We start from the raw sequence: 20338 nt of genomic DNA on the forward strand, positions 1-20338 counted from the left end.
AAAATCTAACAGTTAAAAAAATTGCCAATCGAACAAATATTAAGATAAGCCCGTGCATAGCACGGGGCAACTCCTAGTATATATATATATATATATATGTATTGTTTACTCGTGCAATTTGTTGTGATTATCACCACTCTGGTGGAATTGGTTTTCCCTATTTTTTTTGGGTTACTTAAATTCTTCTCATGTCACAATTTTGATAATATATACTAAAAATTATCACATCTATAAAGAAGCTTCATGAATCCATAAGAGCTATAATAACACATTCTGAAGTTTGTTTATGTAGTTGGCAGTACTTCTTGAGTTTACATTTTGCAACAACAGCAACAAAATCTCAAACCAAGTTTCGAAATATGTTTCTCTGTTCTTCGATGATATTATTATTTAACTAACAGAGTTGTATTAAGAAAAATTCTGCAAATATCTTAATTGGGTAAGGCTCACAAATTTATATGGGCTTCAGGCCCAATAGATATGTTTAGTTCATGAATCTAAACTTCTCTGCTCTCTTCTTCTTTTTACCGTCTCTTTCTGAAAATTCGAAGTTGCTTTCAATCGACGGAGCTTTGAGTTGAGGAAGAGAGTAGAGATCAATGGAGGAAGAATCGAAGAATGGTGGAACCGCGAGTCCAACTAAAGAATTGGCGGTGGTTGCGGTGCCCCCGCCTGAAGTGGAGGAGGAGGAGGATGCGATAGTCGGACCTGGACCTGCTCCACGAGGAAAACGCAAACGTCCGCTTCAGTTCGAGCAAGCTTATCTTGATTCGCTTCCTTCTGCTAATATGTAAGTACTTTAGAACTTTCTCTGTTCCTCATTAATCTAGTTGATTGAATTTTTGGGGTTTAGGGTTTTAGTTTCGAGGAGTTGGTGCTTACTTCTCCGTAACCTAATGGAATTAACCTTGGTAACGAGCTAACATTTGCAATGGAAATCTCAAATTAGTGACAATTTAGCCTTAGTTGAGTCCTAGTTAATAATACATTGGTGGTTCTTATTACTGCTTCAACTTGAGCTTTTTGGAATTCATGAGATTTGTATGCTTGTAATCTGTGAATTCATGAGATTTGTATCCTTTTTTGCTTTCTTTCTCCAGGTATGAGAAAAGTTATATGCATCGAGATGTTGTTACGCATGTTGCTGTTTCAGCAGCTGATTTCTTCATAAGTGGAAGCATGGATGGTAATGTTCTCTGATCGTTCTGGTATTTATGTGATTTGTGATTTCATTCTGGGTTTTGTAATGTCAAAGCATAGAATAATATATGTTATAGTCTCTTTTCTTCCAGATACTAATGGATTACAGTGAAACTTTTCTGTATATATCATTTTGGTTGTTATAAGTATGTTTTGTTTCATAATCTAGGTCACTTGAAATTCTGGAAGAAAAAGGGAGTTGGTATCGAGTTTGCTAAGCATTTCCGTTCCCATCTCGGTCCTATTGAAGGTCTAGCGGTAAGTATCGCCAGTGATTTACAATGTGAACTCTTTTTTATTTAGATCTAACATACTGTCACCTCAAATCCAGGCATATGCTCCATGTTTGATTGAAAGATTAGCTTTTTATTTATATATTTTATGAATGAAGATAGTTGACCTGGTGGGAACTTATAGTTAGACATGTTATGGTTTCCACAGTTTTTGTGTTTGTTTCTAGTTCTGTTATCAACCATGACTCGTTTCAACAATGCAGGTTAGCATTGATGGTTTGCTTTGCTGTACAATCTCAAATGATCATGCTGTTAAAATATATGATGTTGTCAACTACGACATGATGGCTATGATCGCTTTGCCATATATCCCTGGTGCTGTTGAGTGGGTCTACAAACAAGGGGATGTCAAAGCCAAACTTGCTGTTAGTGACCGAAACTCATCGTTTGTGCACATTTATGATCCCCGTTCTGGTTCCAACGAACCCATTGCTTCAAGAGAGGTTTGTTTCAATCTGTTTTTCTTTTGTTGCTATTTCTTGACTCATCGTTTTATACAAAGCTAAAAAGGTTTTTCTTTCCTAATCTTTGTATGCCCAGATACATATGAATCCAATTAAAGTCATGAAGTACAATCCTGTTTCGGACACAATGATTTCTGGTGACACAAACGGAATCATTGAGTACTGGAGTCCGGCGACATTGCAGTTTCCGGAGGATGAGTATGTCCTTGTCTCACTTCTTATCATAAAGGCTTTTATTAGTGGCTAATGTAGTTAAATATCGTATTGCTGAGAATGACTCAAAGAGCGCAGCATGTAGTAGAAATACTTTAGTTGCCAACTTCTTAGTTGACCATCTTTAGAATTTGAGTATGGTTGATGGGCTGCTATCACCTATGGTTCACAATTTGACCTTTTACTTGTTGTTGTAGGGTGAACTTTAAACTGAAGAGTGATACAAATCTCTTTGAGATTGCAAAGTGCAAAACAACAATCTCTGCCATTGAGGTACTTATGTGGCATTTAGTATCTTTAGTTTCTCTTTATGTGCTTAAAATGCAGATATAAGCAATTGATATGTCCGGTGAAAATCATAGTGCAAGTTTTCGTCTCTAAATTTTGTGAAATTCATTTCAGGTGAGTCCAGATGGTAGACAGTTTTCCGTTACATCTCCTGATCGTAGGATTCGCGTGTTCTGGTTTATAACTGGCAAATTGAGGCGGGTATATGATGAGTCACTTGAGGTAAGGTTACATATTCGATACTTTTCTCTTTACATGTTGTTTTCACATTAATCTTAATGATCTATTCCACTATTAGGTGGCCCAAGATCTGCAGAGGAGTGATGCTCCATTATACAGGCTTGAAGCAATTGACTTTGGTAGAAGAATGGCAGTTGAGAAGGACCTTGAAAAAACCGAGAGCGCTCCGCAGCCCAATGCTGTTTTTGATGAAAGCTCTAATTTCCTTATATACGCCACTCTTCTTGGAATAAAAGTAAGAAATCCACCTATTTTTTTTCGTTTTAAAGTACCATAGACATATCAGTCTAGACATGATACGTATCCTGTCTCACATGCACATTATACAATTAACCAGCTTATAGATCTGGGCCTTTCACCAGTGGCTAGCTTTTACTTAGGTGATTAAAGTAACCAAGATTTAATGAGGTTACGTTTATTGTTGCCATATATTTAAGTGGTTATGCTCTCTGCCAATATAGTGAATGTAGAGGAAAGGAGCTTGAGATCTTATCGTAAATTTGGGTGTCTAAGGGGGAGTGAAAGGGGCTCTATTATCACAAATCCTCGATATCTTTGTATTTCCAGCAGAACATTATGTAAAAGCAGACTAGTTTCTCTTGATTGATTGTATTAGAACTCTTCCATGCTTAGTAAATGGAATCATAACCTGCTAATTTTCGCTGTCTACCCTTTTGTTCTCTAGATAATAAATTTACACACCAACACAGTGGCAAGGATCCTTGGAAAGGTGGAGAGTAATGAAAGGTATCTGAGAGTTGCATTATATCAAGGTGATCAAGGAGGCAAGAAAGTTAGGAAGATTCCAGCAGCTGCGGCAAATGTAAATGAAAGCAAGGAGCCTTTATCTGATCCGACTATCTTATGCTGTGCCTTCAAGAAACACAGGATCTATATGTTCAGGTATGTGACTCCCTATCGTGCTAAATTGACTCATGTCTATGTTTTCTTAGATATCCCTAGAGATACCTTGTAACCTTGATATTGCTGAGAACTACTATGAATTTATTATCAACTAATTTTTTTCTGCAGTCGGAGAGAGCCAGAAGAACCTGAAGATGCAAGCCAAGGGAGAGATGTGTTCAACGAGAAGCCTGCTGCTGATGAACTTATGTCTGCCTCAGATATTGGAAACTCATCTACAACATCTCTTCCAGAGAACGTGGTATGTTTTCATAACCCACGATGTTTGCTTCTACTACTCATTACATATCTGTAATTTGGATATTTAGCACTAATCATTTGAACTCCTAATTATCCAGATCATGCATACTTCGCTGGGTGACATTCACATGAAGCTTTACCCAGAGGAATGTCCCAAAACTGTGGAGAATTTCACAACACACTGTCGAAATGGCTATTACGATAACCACCTTTTCCACCGGGTTATCAGAGGATTTATGGTTCAGACTGGAGATCCTCTTGGTGATGGTACTGGAGGACAGTCAATTTGGGGCAGAGAATTTGAGGATGAGTTTCACAAAAGGTAAATGTTTCTTGCTTCCATGCCTGCTTTGAATTTAGCCATCCTTTAGAAACAAATGAAATGTAACTTAGTTTTTGATATGTTATTATTGTTCTTGGCCTGCAGTCTACGGCATGACAGGCCGTTCACATTGTCTATGGCAAATGCTGGGCCAAACACAAATGGGTCTCAATTCTTTATCACAACGGTGGCTACACCGTGGCTAGACAATAAGCACACTGTTTTTGGAAGAGTTGTGAAGGGAATGGATGTGGTTCAGGTATGATTTGATAACCAAAAAGAATGTTTTTCACTTGTTGGCTTAATGTGGCTTTGTGTCTAACCATAAAGCCAAATGAACAGGCTTTAGAGAAAGTGAAGACTGACAAGAACGATAGGCCTTACCAAGATGTTAAGATAGTTAATGTCACTGTTCCGAAATAGTGAACAATCGTTGTTGATCCGTACCCGTGATTGATTCCCTGCTGGGAAGTTGGTCTTGCGGCTAATCTGAACTTTGTGGTTCATCTGAGATGGATCGAACTGTGGGATATGTTTGTTGTGCCCGAGCAGATTAAGTTGTTGGCATATCATCTTCCTGATTATACTGAACATTATTTTTTTAGTTTTGTTAAACAACTTTCTGCAAATGCTTTAGTGGACAAACAAAATTCTAATGTGACTTCAGTTCCGCTTATTTTTTTGTAATAGAGTGGATCGGCTTTCTCATACCTTCTCAAGTTCCGGGGGTTTATGTCTCAAAAGACAACCAATATGCAGACTGCAGAGGGTAACTAGATAACTTGCGACTCTTTAGTTCCTTCTTTTTGTTATGGACTACCTAGTATGATGATAGTCTACTCTTGGCTAGGCACATAAGTTATGATAAGGCAATATCTCTTAAGAGTTACCCTTTTCCAAGAGTATACTTGATTGGCTTTGTTGACCATTCATTTGGAAATTGGTAATCTTTGTGAAAGATGACTTACAATTTTCACAGAGACTTGTTAAGTCAAGCTTTAAAATTTTTTTTCCATAAACGGAAGTGACCATCTATGCATTAGAAGAGTCAAGAATTTATCAACATAACTTGTTTTACTTCAACATAAAACAACAACAGAGAAAAGAGAAGTGATGATGTATTCTTGTAGTGAGTAGAAGATGACAATATGGAGATTTTGTTTGATAATCATGTCACTTTCTAACTCAGTACTTGTGTTTAGTTCTCGAGCTAAGCACTTGTGTCGTTCAGACCAGAGGGATGTTCTTTGGGAGTTCAAGAACGAGTTCTATGCCGAGGAGTCGTTGCAGTACAGGTTGTGGAGTAACAACACTGACTGTTGTTATTGGGACGGTATCTCTTGTGATCCTAAGACGGGTAAGGAGTGGTTCTGTTAGACCTCAAGGGCAGTACTCTCAATGGCCCTCTAAGATCTAATAGTAGTTTGTTTAGACTACGACTTCTTCACAACCTGTATCTTTCCTACAATTATTTTACCAGATTCCATCGGCAACCTCAAGTATTTGAGGGTTTTGAGCCTTAGTGAATGCAATCTCTTTGGAAAGATTCATTCTTCACTTGGAAATCTTTCATACCTCACTGATCTTGATCTTTCTTTTAATGGTTTCTCCGGGGAACTACCAGATTCAGTGAGCAACCTAAAACGGCTGAGATATTTGAAAATTGTATCGACCAAGCTCAGTGGCAACTTTCCTCGTGTGCTACTTAACTGGACCGAGCTCACCTCGATCGACATTCGTTCTAACCAGTTCGAAGGTATGCTCCCAGTCATCTAACATGAGTACACTCACAAAACTGGAGGATTTTGAGATCAACGAAAATCTGTTTTCGGGATCAATTCCTTCATCTCTCTTCATGATACCTTCGTTGATCGAACTTGACCTAGGAAGAAACGACTTCAGTGGTACTCTTGAGTGAGATTGGGAATATCTCTTTGCCATCTAAACTTGAACTTTTGTTCCTTGGAGAAAACAATTGCAATGGACCAATCCCGGGATCTATATCGAAACTAGACAATCTTTCTTATCTTGATCTCTCCTTATGGAAGACAGGGAGGGACATTGTCGATTTCAGCATCTTCTTGCGTCTCAAGTCACTTACGTTCCTTGACCTCTCGTTTCTTAACACAAGAAGCATGGTTGACACGAGTATTTTCTCACATCTTCTCATGTCACTTGATTATTTGGATCTTTCAGGGATTAATCTGAACATCAATTAAACTCTGCATATTTCCTCATCCATATCCACCTTGAGTTTATCTTCTTGCAATATTGTTGAGTTTCCCAAGTTTCTACAAACCGAAACTAGCTGTTTGTCTTATTTAGACATCTCTGCCAATCAAATTGAAGGCCAAGTACCAGAGTGGTTATGGACACTGCCAGAGTTGTGGTTTTTAAACATTTCTCAGAATTCCTTCAGTGGTTTTGGAGGACCAGCGAGTGTTATTCAAAGAAGTGAACTAGAAATGCTTAATATAAGTTCAAACACATTCCATGATCTTCCTTCGTTTTCGGCTCTGACAATTGGTTCTCGGGAGAGATTCCTAAGGCAGTGTGCAAATTGGTTTCTCTTGACACACACTTGTTTTATCCAACAACAACTTCAGCGGTTCGATTCCACGGTGTTTTAAATACTTCACTCGTGTATTTCAGTCCTGCATCTTCAGAATAACACCCTTTCTGGTAATCTTCCAGAGGGATGATCTATCAGTGATTACTTCATTACTTGAGATCACTTAATGTTGGTCACAACCAGTTATCAGGAGAACTTCCCAAGTCTCTTGTCAATTGTACTGAACTCGAGTTTCTGAACGTGGAAAACAACAGAATAAGTGTCACATTTCCATTCTGGTTGGGATCGTTGCCCAATTTACAGATTCTTGTCCTTGGTTCTAACGAATTCTATGGGCCAATATCTTCTCCTGGAGATTCTTTGAGTTTCCTTAAGCTGCGACTCTTTGACATTTCAGATAAATCGCTTCACTGGAGTCTTGCCATCAGATTACTTTGCGCTTTGGAGTGCAATGTCATTGGTCGTGGACATTGTAGAATATTATACGCAGATCAAGTATTTAAAACACTTGGTCATTATCGATGATATGCCGAGTAGGTATGCAGGACGTGTGGGACGTAACGCTGGAAACTATCATAACTCAGTGACTATGACGGCCAAAGGATTGAAGATGGAGTTAGTTGGGAGTGGTTTCACAATCTACAAAACCATCGATGTCTCTGGAAACAGATTTCAAGGAGAGGTCCCTGAATCAATCGGTTTACTCAAGGAACTGATTGTGTTCAACATGTCAAACAATGCTTTCGTAGGCCGTATCCCACCATCTCTGTCGAACTTGACCAATCTTGAATCATTAGATCTATCTCAAAACAAATTATCCGGCAAAATCCCACCAGAGCTGGGGGAACTCACGTTTCTAGAGCGGATGAACTTCTCTTACAACAGGTTAATTTGAAGGTCCAATACCACAAGGCACTCAGTTTCAAAGCCAAAATAGTTCTTCATTCGCAAAGAATCCTAGACTTTGCGGTCTTCCCTCTCCAAAAAACCTGCGGCGGAGAAGAAGAAGCAACAAAGCAAGATCAAGATGATGAAAAGGAAGAAGGCGATCAAGTGTGTGGTGTCACCATAGGCCACATTCTAATTTCATGTAAACGTTACTGGTTCATGAGAATCTTTCACTCTTTTACTTAAACGCACGCCCTCCTAATACTAGGTACGTAAGCATCACTTGTCAGGAGTCAGGAGGATGGTGTCTCTACTAGCGATAATAAACTTCACACTTGTTTGAAATATATAGTGATATATCTACACGTATTATTAATGATCTCCATGACATTTAAATTAAACGTCGTAACAAATTTGTTTTTTTCTTTTCTTGATATACTATGAGCTATGTACCAGGTTAATTACTAATCAATACATTACAGAGGGCATAGAATCATCATGTAAATCCAAAAGAAAAAAAAAAATCTTCTTGCTTCATTATCTAAGTAGTAAAATTCGTAATCCAAGAATCTTTGATAACAAAGAACTACAAGAGAGGAGCAAAAATTGGTGCCACTAAGAGCACCAAAAACAAAATCTCGACTCATGACCGTGTGCGATAATCTTACTCGAAGAGACTGAATCCCATGTCCTGCATTTGAAGATCAAAGACCAATATCAAGAACCCGAATCAAGATCATAACAAAAGAGTAAGTAATCGAATGCTTACATCATCAGACTCCTCTTTCTCTTCCTTCTTAGCTTCTTTCTTCTCAGCAGCTGCAGGAGCAGCACCACCACCACCACTTGATGGAGCAGCTGCAACAGCAACACAAGCACCACCAGATGGCACAGAAGCCAACTTCTCCCTACCGGAAGCAATCAGCTCAGCAATGTCCTTACCACTCACTTCTTTCAAAAGAAGGTCAATGCTCTCTCCATCAACATCAGCACCAACTACAAAACAAAACACACAATAATAAACATATACTTCACTACACAAACCCATATAATCATCTATAACAAAAACAAAGGCCTTTTAATCAACAAAATCACAAAACTCTCATCACTAGCTTCAAGAATCAAAACTTAACCTCTAAAAACTTAAACAAAGCAAATGCAGAATCTTCCCAAACCAACATTGCTACTACTAATTCTTTCACAGTAACACAATCTAATCAATCAAAACACATTCAGACACACAAATTTTACCAGCTCCGATGATATCTTTGATATTCTCAGCAGAAGGATTAGCGTTTCCGCCCAAAACAGCGAGGAGAAAAGCAGCAGCAACCTTCATTTTTTTTCTGCAGGAACCAAAAAAGATAAACCCAAATTAGTCAATAAATTGGAATTAAGTTCACAAAGAGAGCGATTCAGAGACAACTGAAACAAGAGTTACCAAGAAGATTTGAGAAGTAGGAAGCTACTAGAAGCTTGTATTGCTTTTGAGTTTTAGGAGAAGCGAGGAAACGAAAATGGAGGAAGACGATGAGTGAGTTGTATATATAGTTAGGGTTTCTCTGTTTCCGGTTGTTTACGGTTCCTTGGTTTTACTCTCATTTTTTTTGGTTTTTTGATTCGGTCACCGGTTTGATTTGGTTCATTATGAACCGGTAATTAATAGGACTGTTCTCGAAATCTCTCTCACTTTTAATAGAATAATTCAATAATTCTTAATTTTTTGCTGGTTTAGAAATGGAAAAATATTTGTCAGCTACTTGAAGTATACGCCAACACATAGTCAAACATACAAATAATATAAATGTCTTGTTAACTACGTCAATTATTATCATCACATAAGGACATCCATAAACAAATATAGGTTATGTGTACAACACCAAAGACATTCAATTCCGATGGTTGGTTGGCCGGAATTCGGTATTGACCAGTGTTGACCGATATTGACCAGTGTTAACCGGTGTTGACTGGCGTTGACCAGAAAAAATATTCAAAACTTATTTTTTATTTTTTCCTAAAAATAATGATTCTTTTTATGTATTTTTGATAAATAAATAAAAAAGATAAATAATTTGTATAATTTACCAAAACAAAATATAACAACAAAAAGTTATACAACAAAATTTTATGTGTAGTAGATTTTTTCATAAAACTATAACAAATATATACTTTTTCTTTTTAACAATCATTTTCTGTTTTGTATTTTCAAATGTGGGGATTTTAGATATATTTTTTCTTTTTACTTATTTATAAGATTATGTCATTTGAAATATGTCCAAAGCATTGCCAACTATTTCTTTGATTTTACAAGACCAACCTTTGATTTTACAAAATCAACTTTTGTTTTTTAATTATCTTCTAGATATATGTCAAATCAAATAAATAGTTGGGAATGCCTTGGATATATTTCAAATGACATAATCTTATAAATAAGTAAAAAGAAAAAAATATATTTAAAATCTCCACCTTCGAAAATACAAAACAAAAAATGATTGTTAAATTAGTACACATAAAATTTTGTTGTATAACTTTTAGTTGTTATATTTTGTTTTTGTAAATTATACAAATCATTTATCTTTTTTTATTTATTTATCAAAAATTTATAAAAAAGAATCATTATTTTTAGGAAAAAAAAGTTTTAAATATTTTTACTGGTCAACGCCGGTTAACACTGGTCAATGTCGGTCAACAATGGTCAATACCGGATTTCAGCCAACCGACCACCGGAATTGAATGTCTATGGTGTTGTAAACATAACCTATGTTTGTTTATGGATGTCCTTATGTGATAATAATAGTTGATGTAGTTAACAATACATTTATATTATTTGTATGTGTAGCTATGTATTGACATATACTTTAAGTAATTGACAAACATTTTTCCGAAATTGACTTAACACACATGACACATCTAAACTACAAGTTATTATTTTATTTGTAGTTAGTAGAGTTCGTGTCAATGACTTCAGAAGTTGTACTTCAAGGCGAGTTTTACAAAAAAAATGAAGTCCTTTTTTAATCAGTTTTTTTTTAAAAAGAAATATTAAATAAAAGAATGTAATCTAAAATTTTGGTAAGAAAAATTGATACGGTTGAAGAGTAAAAAGTCTTTGTCAACAAAATATGACAACCTGTTAAGAAATCTTGAGGATATTTTCGGAATTCAATTTTTTAAATAATAAATTTTACATTTAAAATATCCTAAAGACCAAACCAATATAGTACTTTATTTAATGCTACATTATATTGTAATCCTAATAAAACATTAAAAAATAGGGAATATAAGTTTCTATAGCTATCCATATGTAGGGTTTTAAACAATTAATCAAGACTAGGATAATACCTGTGCAATGTCACAAGATTGTTTTTTGTTTAGTTTTTATTTTAGTTATTTTGAAGATAATTTTTGTATGGTGTTTGTAATTTAAAAGTATTACTAATATAATTTTTTTGACAATGTTATTTGGTAATATTTCCGTTTTTAGGTTTCTGTTATTATCTGTTGCTGGTTGGTTTTTATTATTATTGTAATGAAATTGTAGACTAAGATCAATTTTTTTGTTTCCTACTATATTAATTGAGAAGTAAAAATATGAAACTAACCTTAAAATATGTAAAAAATTACATTCAATTGCCATTAAAAAAATTTAATTAAGATTAATCAATTAATTAAATAAATATAATTAATTAAAAATAAAAGTGCTGACAGATCAATATAAAAAAATCTAGAAAAGTAAAAGAAATCTATTCAAATCAAAACTAATTTGTACTTGAAAAATAAATAAATTAACTGCTAATATAATAGAGTTTATTTTCTTCTTTAATTTTACATTGTCATGCCATTAATTTTAAATAATTATTAGTTAAAAAAAATTTTCTCTCTCTAATAAATTATAGAAGAAAATTACAAAATATTTTTTTAAAAAATATAAACAAAGCAGAATTTCAAAAACTAATATTTTATATCCAAGTAGTCAATATAATTATTTTTAACAACAAGATTTCAAATATTTTGTAAAAATTTCAAATTATCATTCTCCTATCATCTTTATTATATTTTATTTACAAATTGTCTGGAATTTTCATAAAATATTTATGATTAATAAAATGTAGATTTTTTTGTACATATGTTGTGATTTGAACTTTTAAAAACAAAGATATATTACTCGATCTATAAAATAAAATATGTGTTTTAATTTTCTTATTGGCAGGTTGGTAAAACTAAGTTTATATAACTGATAAATTAATAAATTTTATTTGTTCATAATTATAATATTAAAATTACTACTTCATATTTCATAAAATAATGATTCAAATACAACAAATAAATAATATAAAACTGTAATATACCTCAAAAATAGAATATTATAATATATAAAATAATTAGTATTCAAAAAATATATATAGATTTATAAAACATTTAAAAATAAATATTATCTCAAACAATATATATATATATTTTTAAATATAACATTAACTTTTATTATTCTATTATATTTTTTTTTTAATATTGATCCGTGCTTTAAGCACGGGATATTGCCTAGTTCTTGTATTAAGATGCATTGGAGTACCATTATGTATGTTAGTTGTTTTGTTTTAATCAATTTTGGCTGATGATATTAAATTTAATATTTACAAATTTTATGGTTTTGTTATAACAAGAGGTTTAGGGAAATAGTTCTCTCTGTTATTTATCTGTTCCATATGATACAACATATATATAGGGATACATCTTAGGGGTTATGGATTACACTAATGGGCCGATAATGGGCATTCACATAATAATATAATTATTTATAAGACTCCCCCTTGGATGACCAGTATAAAAATGTAGTTCCAAATGCGCATATTAGATGTTGTCTCGTTAAAAACCTTACCAGGAAAACCCAGTGGGAAAAACCATGGTTAAAGAAAAAAGAGTGCAACTTGCTTTTACTCCCCCTCTTGAGTATATCACTTGAAATCTTCGAGATGACCGAACCAATATGATGAAGTAGCTTCTTGAAAGTAGTGGTTGGAAACGCCTTGGTAAATGGTTCGCCAAATCTTCACTTGAATAAATTTGTAGGACATGTATATCACCGTACATCACAATTCTTCTGCAGGCTGTTGGTCTCTGACTCATCTTGATCATTATCTTCGTCTCTCACGATCTCATCAATGTATGTCAAAGACTTTGAAGATGATAGTCTTTCACCATTGGAATCATAATATTCATTTTTGGGTATTTATCTTTTGCGTGTTCTTTGTTATCTCGTTAAAAACCTTTCATGGGAAACCCCATTGGGATAAAAACCATGTTAAGGGAAAAAGAGTACAAGTACGCACATGATCATATTTCTCCTCCTGAAAGCATCATCTTCAGGTTATGCATTATGAACATATATATCATCTTTTCTGAACTGTTATAAACAGTGCTTTAGTGTATAAACTCATATGATCATCATATATTCTCTTGGGTCATTACCATCTCTCAAGATTGAAAGAGGTTCAAATGATTTGAATTTCAATGACCCAAGAGAATATATGATGATCATATGAGATTGAACACTGACTATAATTGTGTTCAAGAAATATTTTCAAAAAAAGTTTGAGGATGTAGGCATTTGTTGAACCTCGTTAAAAGAAAAATTGTATGTGTCTCTTCTGCACTTACAAGTGGTTCTTATTAAAAGAAAGCTATAAGAACAAGTGCAAAATATGTTGATGATGAAATATTATCTGATCTCCGGTAGAGATTTCCTATACCAAGGAATTAATATATGGAGAAATAATCAATGATGAAATATTACTCCTGAAAGATGGAGAAATCAGATTGTATAAGATTAGATATTTCATGAAATTTCTTGAGGTTATAGAATTGACCTCCGATGAAAGAGATGTTATCTCAAGACGCTTACATACATCTCTCAAGATTGAAAGAGGTTCAATGATTTGAAGTTCAATGACCCAAGAGAATATATGATGATCATATGAGTTTATACACGAAAGCACTGTTTATAAAAGTTCAGAAAAGATGATATATATGATCATAATGCATAACCTGAAGATGATGCTTTCAGGGGGAGAAATATGATCATGTGCGTACTTGTACTCTTTTTCCCTTATCATGGGTTTTATCCCAATGGATTTTCCCATGAAAGGTTTTTAACGAGATAACAAAGAACACGCAAAAGATAAATACCCAAAAATGAATATTATGATTCCAATGGTGAAAGACTATCATCTTCAAAGTCTTTGACATACATTGATGAGATCGTGAGAGACGAAGATAATGATCAAGATGAGTCAGAGACCAACAGCCTGCAGAAGAATTGTGATGTACGGTGATATACATGTCCTACAAATTTATTCAAGTGAAGATTTGGCGAACCATTTACCAAGGCGTTTCCAACCACTACTTTCAAGAAGCTACTTCATCATATTGGTTCGGTCATCTCGAAGATTTCAAGTGATATACTCAAGAGGGGGAGTAAAAGCGCGCTGCACTCTTTTTTCTTTAACCATGGTTTTTCCCACTAGGTTTTCCTGGTAAGGTTTTTAACGAGACAACATCTAATATGCGCATTTGGAACTACATTTTTATACTGGTCATCCAAGGGGGAGTGTTACATTTTCAATCTTGAGAGATGTATGTAAGCATCTTGAGATAACATCTCTTTCATCGGATGTCAATTCTGTAACCTCAAAAAATTTCATGAAATATCTAATCTTATACAATCCGATTTCTCCATCTTTCAGGAATAATATTTCATCATTGATTATTTCTCCATATATTAATTGGTATAGGAAATCTCTACCGGAGATCAGATAATATTTCATCTTCAACATATTTTGCACTTGTTCTTATAGCTTTCTTTTAATAAGAACCACTTATAAGTGCAGAAGAGACACATACAATTTTTCTTTTAACGAGGTTCAGCAAATGCCTACATCCTCAAACTTTTTTGAAAATATTTCTTGAACACAATTATAGTCAGTGTTCAATCTCGGATTTACACAACTCTAAGATCTTCTCTTAGCTTGTTCCCGATCTATTTTCAACCCACTATGAGATCACTTTGATCAATAACAATGATTCTCTCATAGAGATAAACTTTCACCATTTTCTCCTCAAAGGTGTCAAAAGTCTACAAAATTTTTTCTCGAGAACTATAAAATATTGCTTCTAGCAATATGACCACTTTAAAGGAAACTTCTGACAGTTTGAAAACCTTCTCACTAGACTGAATCGAGTCTTACTTTTATTGTCAAACTCATAAGGGATCTAAAATAGTTGCTTCGTGCTGATAAAGAGTCATAACAAAAGTTTTAGGGAAATAGGTTTTACCCTGTGGTACACCACAATAATATTATTTTGTTGATAGAAAATGTAGTTAATTTTTTGGCACAAAATGTAGTTGATTGTGCATAGTTTCAGAACTTAATTAATAGTATGTGAGATGAGCACATATAATATTTCCATGTAGGTGATCCGTTCGCGGGTGCGGGATGGTGTTGCTCGTCATTTCAGGATACACGGTCATATCGAGGAGCCATGAATTTCCGGCGAAGTCTCTCCCCCTTACATGCAAAAGTAGAAGCTTTCCTTTGGGCGATGCGGTGCATGATCGAACATGATTTCAAAGACGTGGCGTTCTTTACAGACTGTTCAGACTTGGTGAAGATGGTGTCTTCTCCTGCAGACTGGCCAGCTTTCTCGGCGTACCTTGACGACATCAAGATTGACAAGGAAGAATTTCAACTTTCTCCTTATCTTTTATCCCTAGAAGTGCAAATATAAGTGCGGACTCTCTGGCACGGAAAGCGCGTGTTTCTCCGAATCATGTTATGTTTGTAAACAACTTTCCTTCCAATTAGCTCGTTTGAGCTAATCTTTTGTTGACAAAAAAAAAAAAATTAAAATATGGCACTAATAGTAACTTAATTAATATAATGTGAGATGAATACATCTTGTAATGTTTTATTATGTTCGTAATTTTATTGTATCATATAACCATTTCTCACAACTAATGTAAAACGGTTTGGTCTTGTAACACCCGCAAACCAATTTTTGGTATTTTGGTAAGGGTGTCGATCGACACCTTCTAGTGAGGCATCGATCGACACCAGTTATGGCCAGTTTGGTCGGTTCAATTTTAACTGTCCGGTTTGCGTGGTTGGTTTAGGGAATCCCTAAATCGAGTGTAAAAGAGGGGAAACGACCTAGGGTCGTGTTTTGGGGTTATTTGGCCGCTTTTAGAGAAAAAGAAAGAGAGAAAAGTGTTCTTGAGCTTTTGGGAAGAGATTGAGAGATTCCTTGCTGTTCTTGGGAGATCTAAGGCTGGGAAGGTGTTAGAAGCTTGCTAGGAGTGAGAGAATTCGTCCTTGTTGGTCAGAATCTTCTTGAAAGAGGTGAGTGCATGACCATGGCTTATCTAAGCTAAGATCTCTAGATTCTATGTGATTTGGTGCTTATGTGGTTGTTTCTTTGAGTTCCCTATGGTATTTTCATCGCTGTTGTGGCTGGGTTTGGCTTCTGGGAGTGCAAGGAGCGGATTGGAGAAGATTGGAGGCGAGATTCGGAGTTTCTGATTGAGGGAAATCGCTGCTCGGCATCGGTGTCGGTCGACACCAGTTGGGGTGTCGGTCGACACCAACGCGAGGACGGCTCGGGACTTTGGCGAGTGTCGATCGATGCCATGTGGAGGTGTTGGTCGACACAAACTAGGGTTTTCGGGAGTGTCGGGCAGGGTGTCGGTCGACACCAGTTTGGTGTCGGTCGACACCAGTTTGGTGTCGGTCGACACCAGATAGTCAGTGTCGATCGACACCATCTGGTGTCGGTCGACACCCCTTGTTCAGTTACGATGGATGTTGCATGCTATGTATATTGCCTGGTTTGTTTTATTGATTGTTGTTTGTGGCATGTAGAGATCTTATTGCTTGTGTGTATAGCCCAGTAGATGGGAGGATTGCCTCACTGAGTGTTTATCAAATACTCATGCATCTCAATTTGTGTTTGTGGTGCAGGTAAAGGCAAATTGTGTAGCGTGGAATCATGGCGATGAGGAGGAGGATGATCTAGGGTCTCGTTTGTGTGGTGTTGGTTATATTATTTATGTTAGAACCTTGGTTAGAGTTGTGATAGGTTGCTGGATAGATTGGATAGGAATGTTATTGTATTGATGATGTATCGTTTCTGTATTATTGGTATGTTTCCGCTGTGCATATTGGTTGTTATTGGTTTAATGAGGAAATGGTGGTTTGGGTGGTTCAATTAAGTAGTATGGGATGCTTAATTATATGTTGTACTTATTATTAAAAAGAAAAAAAGGGGGCGGTCGTTTCATTTTGGTATCAGAGCCTTTACGGTTCTAGGATGGTTAAGTGGATGGTTAGAGTGGTTAGAAATTTAATTGGGTGAATTATTTTCTTTTTGCTTGATGCATGATGTTGTGTGATGGAATTGATTATGGGTAGTTAGTCAATTTGCATGTGGTATGGAGTCCTAGTATCATCCTCTTCGAGCCTTCAATGAGATTCCACGGTAAGATGTGTGTTTGTGTGCGGTTTTGATTTGTGTACTTAGCTTTCTGTTCTGGGTAGTGCAGATGGTTAAGGGTGGAGCTGTTGCTGGTCGTGGACGCGGACGTGGTGGGGGTCGCGGTCGTGGTCGTGGTCGTGGTCGTGGTAGGGGCAGAGTCCCAGCAGTGAGTGAGTCTGTTGAGCAGAGTGTGACAGCTGAGGGTGTCGGCGAGTCGCAGGATTCCCAGGAGGGGTCCATGAGTGTGGCCGGTGGTGGTACTGATAGGACCGTAGGCGCTGAGGGGGTCGGTGCGGGCGGTGTCAGTGCTCGAGTGGCCGGTGGTGCTAGGGTTCCGGGTGTGGGAATCCCAGCAGGTGGGGCTCCTGTGGGAGGTGTGGACCTGGCGGGCTTGTTGACACAGCTGTTGGAGCGGATACCAGGTTTGGGCCCGGCTCAGGCTCAGGTAGTGCCACCAGTGGTGGTGGAGGAGCAGCAGCCAGTGGCTGCGGATGTGAGAGCTCATGCTCGTTATTTGTCTATGCTGAAGGAGATGCATAAACTTTATACTGAGAGGTTTTCGGGTGGTACAGACCCTACTGTGGCGGATGCGTGGAGGACGAGTGTGGAACGTAACTTCCATACTCTGAGATGTCCTGAGGAGTTTTGGGTGGACATAGGGGTCCATCATTTGAGTGGTGATGCTGAGGTGTGGTGGAGATCGGTGGCTGCTAGGAGAGTGCAGCGGGAGATGACTTGGGCTGACTTCGTTTTGGAGTTCAACCGCAAGTATTTTCCTAGAGAGGCATTGGATCGTTTGGAGGTGCAGTTCCTTCAGTTGTCTCAGGGGACACGGTCAGTGCGGGAGCTGGTCTTGGAGTTCAGTCGACTTCTTTGTTATGGGGGTCGGGCTATGGAGCCTGAGGAGGCTCAGATCAGGAGGTTCTTGAGGGCCCTACGTGATGACTTGAGAGTTCACTGTAGAGGGAGGAGTTATGCTACGCGTGCAGAGCTGGTTGAGACTGCAGCAGAGATTGAGGAGGATATCCGGGCACAGTCAGTGGTGGCCAGTCCAGCGGTTCAGACAGAGGAGACTTCGGAGCAGAACAATCCAAACAAGGGTAACAAGTCGGAGCAAAGGCATAAGAGGAAGCGGGAAGACACGTCAGGTATGCAGCAAGGTGGGCGAGGGTGCTTCGAATGTGGGAGCAAGAACCACAGGTTGGCAGACTGTCCCAAGAAAGGTGATTCACAAGAATATCGTCGATCGTGTTACCATTGTGGAGAGGAGGGGCACATCAGGCCTTTCTGTCCTAAGTTGAGACAGATGATGGGGGGTGCGGCACAACCGAAGGGAGGACCGGGTGCTCAACTCGGAGATTAGTTTGGCTTCTGATTCTTTTTATTTCAGCTACGTATTTTCGTTTGGAGTTGTAAACGTTTATTGCACTTGAGGTTTTTAATAAAATGCAGTTTTTCTTTTTTTGGTTTTTGGAATTTGTGGATCTTGTGGAAAAGAAAATCGCTCGGGAATTCTATAAATGGAAAGTTTCCATGCGTAGGAAGTTTCTAAAAACATAAAGTTCTAGGAGTAGTTAGAACTTGTGTTAGTGGGAAGGGTGTTTGTAAACACCGAGGAGTTGGGATGTTAGTAGTGAGACCTGGGGGTGGCCATGGCTGTGGTGATATTCTCAGAGAGGATATGGGGTCGGTAGGACATTGAGATTTTCTACGCGGATCACGGGGGTGGTCTAGGTTGGAAAATGCTTATAGACGTTATGACCGTTTGCTTGAGGGACGGGGGGTCCTGAACAACTCATAAGGAGATGGGGGTTCTCCTGAGGGGACGGGGGGTTTCCTGGATACCGATAGCTCGAGGGACTGCGGTCCTGAGGGCGGCAGAGGAGATGGGGGTTCTCCTGAGGAGATGGGGGTTCTCCTGGTACCGTGATCTTAAGGGTGACGACCCGAGGGTGAGACGGTATGGCTTGAAGGTTGCGACCTAAGAGCAGATGAGTTGGTGGCAAAAGTGTCAAGGGCGTGGAAATAAGAATGGTAACCGGATGTGGAATTATGAGACTGATGGGGGTTCAATCTCAGGGTTACGGTTGAGATCGGAAGCGGATCTCGGGATTGATGGGGGTTCAGTCTCGGGGTTTTCTATGTGTTGACCGGGAGGGTCAGGTGTATGCTGGTCGGGGGGACCAGAGTGGTGATGACCAGTGGGTTCAGGGTGGTTTGGACCAGTGGTGTCCTTGTGGTGGCAGACCAAATGGGTGGATGGTAGGAACCGTTGCGACGGTGTTTTGGTGAGTTTGCGGATGAGTGGCGGTGTGTTCAGATTCGAGGACGAATCTTCTGTTAGTGGGGGAGAATTGTAACACCCGCAAACCAATTTTTGGTATTTTGGTAAGGGTGTCGATCGACACCTTCTAGTGAGGCATCGATCGACACCTTCTAGTGAGGCATCGATCGACACCAGTTATGGCCGGTTTGGTCGGTTCAATTTTAACTGTCCGGTTTGCGTGGTTGGTTTAGGGAATCCCTAAATCGAGTGTAAAAGAGGGGAAACAACCTAGGGTCGTGTTTTGGGGTTATTTGGCCGCTTTTAGAGAAAAAGAAAGAGAGAAAAGTGTTCTTGAGCTTTTGGGAAGAGATTGAGAGATTCCTTGCTGTTCTTGGGAGATCTAAGGCTGGGAAGGTGTTAGAAGCTTGCTAGGAGTGAGGGAATTCGTCCTTGTTGGTCAGAATCTTCTTGAAAGAGGTGAGTGCATGACCATGGCTTATCTAAGCTAAGATCTCTAGATTCTATGTGATTTGGTGCTTATGTGGTTGTTTCTTTGAGTTCCCTATGGTATTTTCGTCGCTGTTGTGGCTGGGTTTGGCTTCTGGGAGTGCAAGGAGCGGATTGGAGAAGATTGGAGGCGAGATTCGGAGTTTCTGATCGAGGGAAATCGCTGCTCGGCATCGGTGTCGGTCGACACCAGTTGGGGTGTCGGTCGACACCAACGCGAGGACGGCTCGGGACTTTGGCGAGTGTCGATCGATGCCATGTGGAGGTGTCGGTCGACACAAACTAGGGTTTTCGGGAGTGTCGGGCAGGGTGTCGGTCGACACCAGTTTGGTGTCGGTCGACACCAGATAGTCAGTGTCGATCGACACCATCTGGTGTCGGTCGACACCCCTTGTT

General features: G+C 38.0%; 2 protein-coding genes and 1 pseudogene across 2 annotated transcripts; 2 read left to right on the forward strand and 1 right to left on the reverse strand.

The window, feature by feature from the left end:
* The first annotated feature begins 486 nt into the window (after positions 1–486).
* LOC104710918 (peptidyl-prolyl cis-trans isomerase CYP71) lies at positions 487–4894 on the forward strand. The gene is made up of 13 exons (XM_010427573.3): positions 487–790; positions 1101–1186; positions 1370–1458; positions 1697–1936; positions 2034–2155; positions 2368–2443; positions 2573–2680; positions 2757–2933; positions 3384–3601; positions 3731–3863; positions 3961–4184; positions 4290–4443; positions 4527–4894. The coding sequence occupies exons 1-13, from the start codon at positions 600–602 to the stop codon at positions 4605–4607; spliced, it is 1899 nt and encodes a 632-aa protein (XP_010425875.2). The 5' UTR covers positions 487–599; the 3' UTR covers positions 4608–4894.
* Positions 4895–5297: 403 nt separating this feature from the next.
* Positions 5298–7890, forward strand: LOC147938124 (receptor-like protein 50 pseudogene; annotated as a pseudogene).
* A 267-nt stretch (positions 7891–8157) lies between these two features.
* On the reverse strand, positions 8158–9208 carry LOC104710917 (large ribosomal subunit protein P2w). Its single transcript, XM_010427572.3, has 4 exons — positions 9086–9208; positions 8896–8990; positions 8414–8640; positions 8158–8335 (listed from the first exon to the last, which is right to left on the reverse strand). The coding sequence occupies exons 2-4, from the start codon at positions 8981–8983 to the stop codon at positions 8309–8311; spliced, it is 342 nt and encodes a 113-aa protein (XP_010425874.1). The 5' UTR covers positions 8984–8990; positions 9086–9208; the 3' UTR covers positions 8158–8308.
* Positions 9209–20338: the final 11130 nt, after the last annotated feature.

The sequence above is a fragment of the Camelina sativa genome, chromosome 9, assembly GCF_030686135.1.
Source record: "Camelina sativa cultivar CO46 ecotype springtype chromosome 9, ASM3068613v1".
NCBI classification, from domain to species: domain Eukaryota; kingdom Viridiplantae; phylum Streptophyta; class Magnoliopsida; order Brassicales; family Brassicaceae; genus Camelina; species Camelina sativa.

Excerpts from the sequence above, each read along its gene's own strand:
- LOC104710917 (XM_010427572.3), bottom strand. The coding sequence starts at position 8,983 with ATGAAGGTTGCTGCTGCTTTTCTCCTCGCTGTTTTGGGCGGAAACGCT. Across the intron at positions 8,641-8,895 it reads CAAAGATATCATCGGAGCTG|TTGGTGCTGATGTTGATGGA; the intron begins GTAAAATTTGTG and ends TTTGTTTTGTAG. Across the intron at positions 8,336-8,413 it reads AGAAAGAGGAGTCTGATGAT|GACATGGGATTCAGTCTCTT; the intron begins GTAAGCATTCGA and ends CTTCAAATGCAG.
- LOC104710918 (XM_010427573.3), top strand. The coding sequence starts at position 600 with ATGGAGGAAGAATCGAAGAATGGTGGAACCGCGAGTCCAACTAAAGAA. Across the intron at positions 3,864-3,960 it reads CATCTCTTCCAGAGAACGTG|ATCATGCATACTTCGCTGGG; the intron begins GTATGTTTTCAT and ends CTAATTATCCAG. Across the intron at positions 4,185-4,289 it reads GAGGATGAGTTTCACAAAAG|TCTACGGCATGACAGGCCGT; the intron begins GTAAATGTTTCT and ends CTTGGCCTGCAG.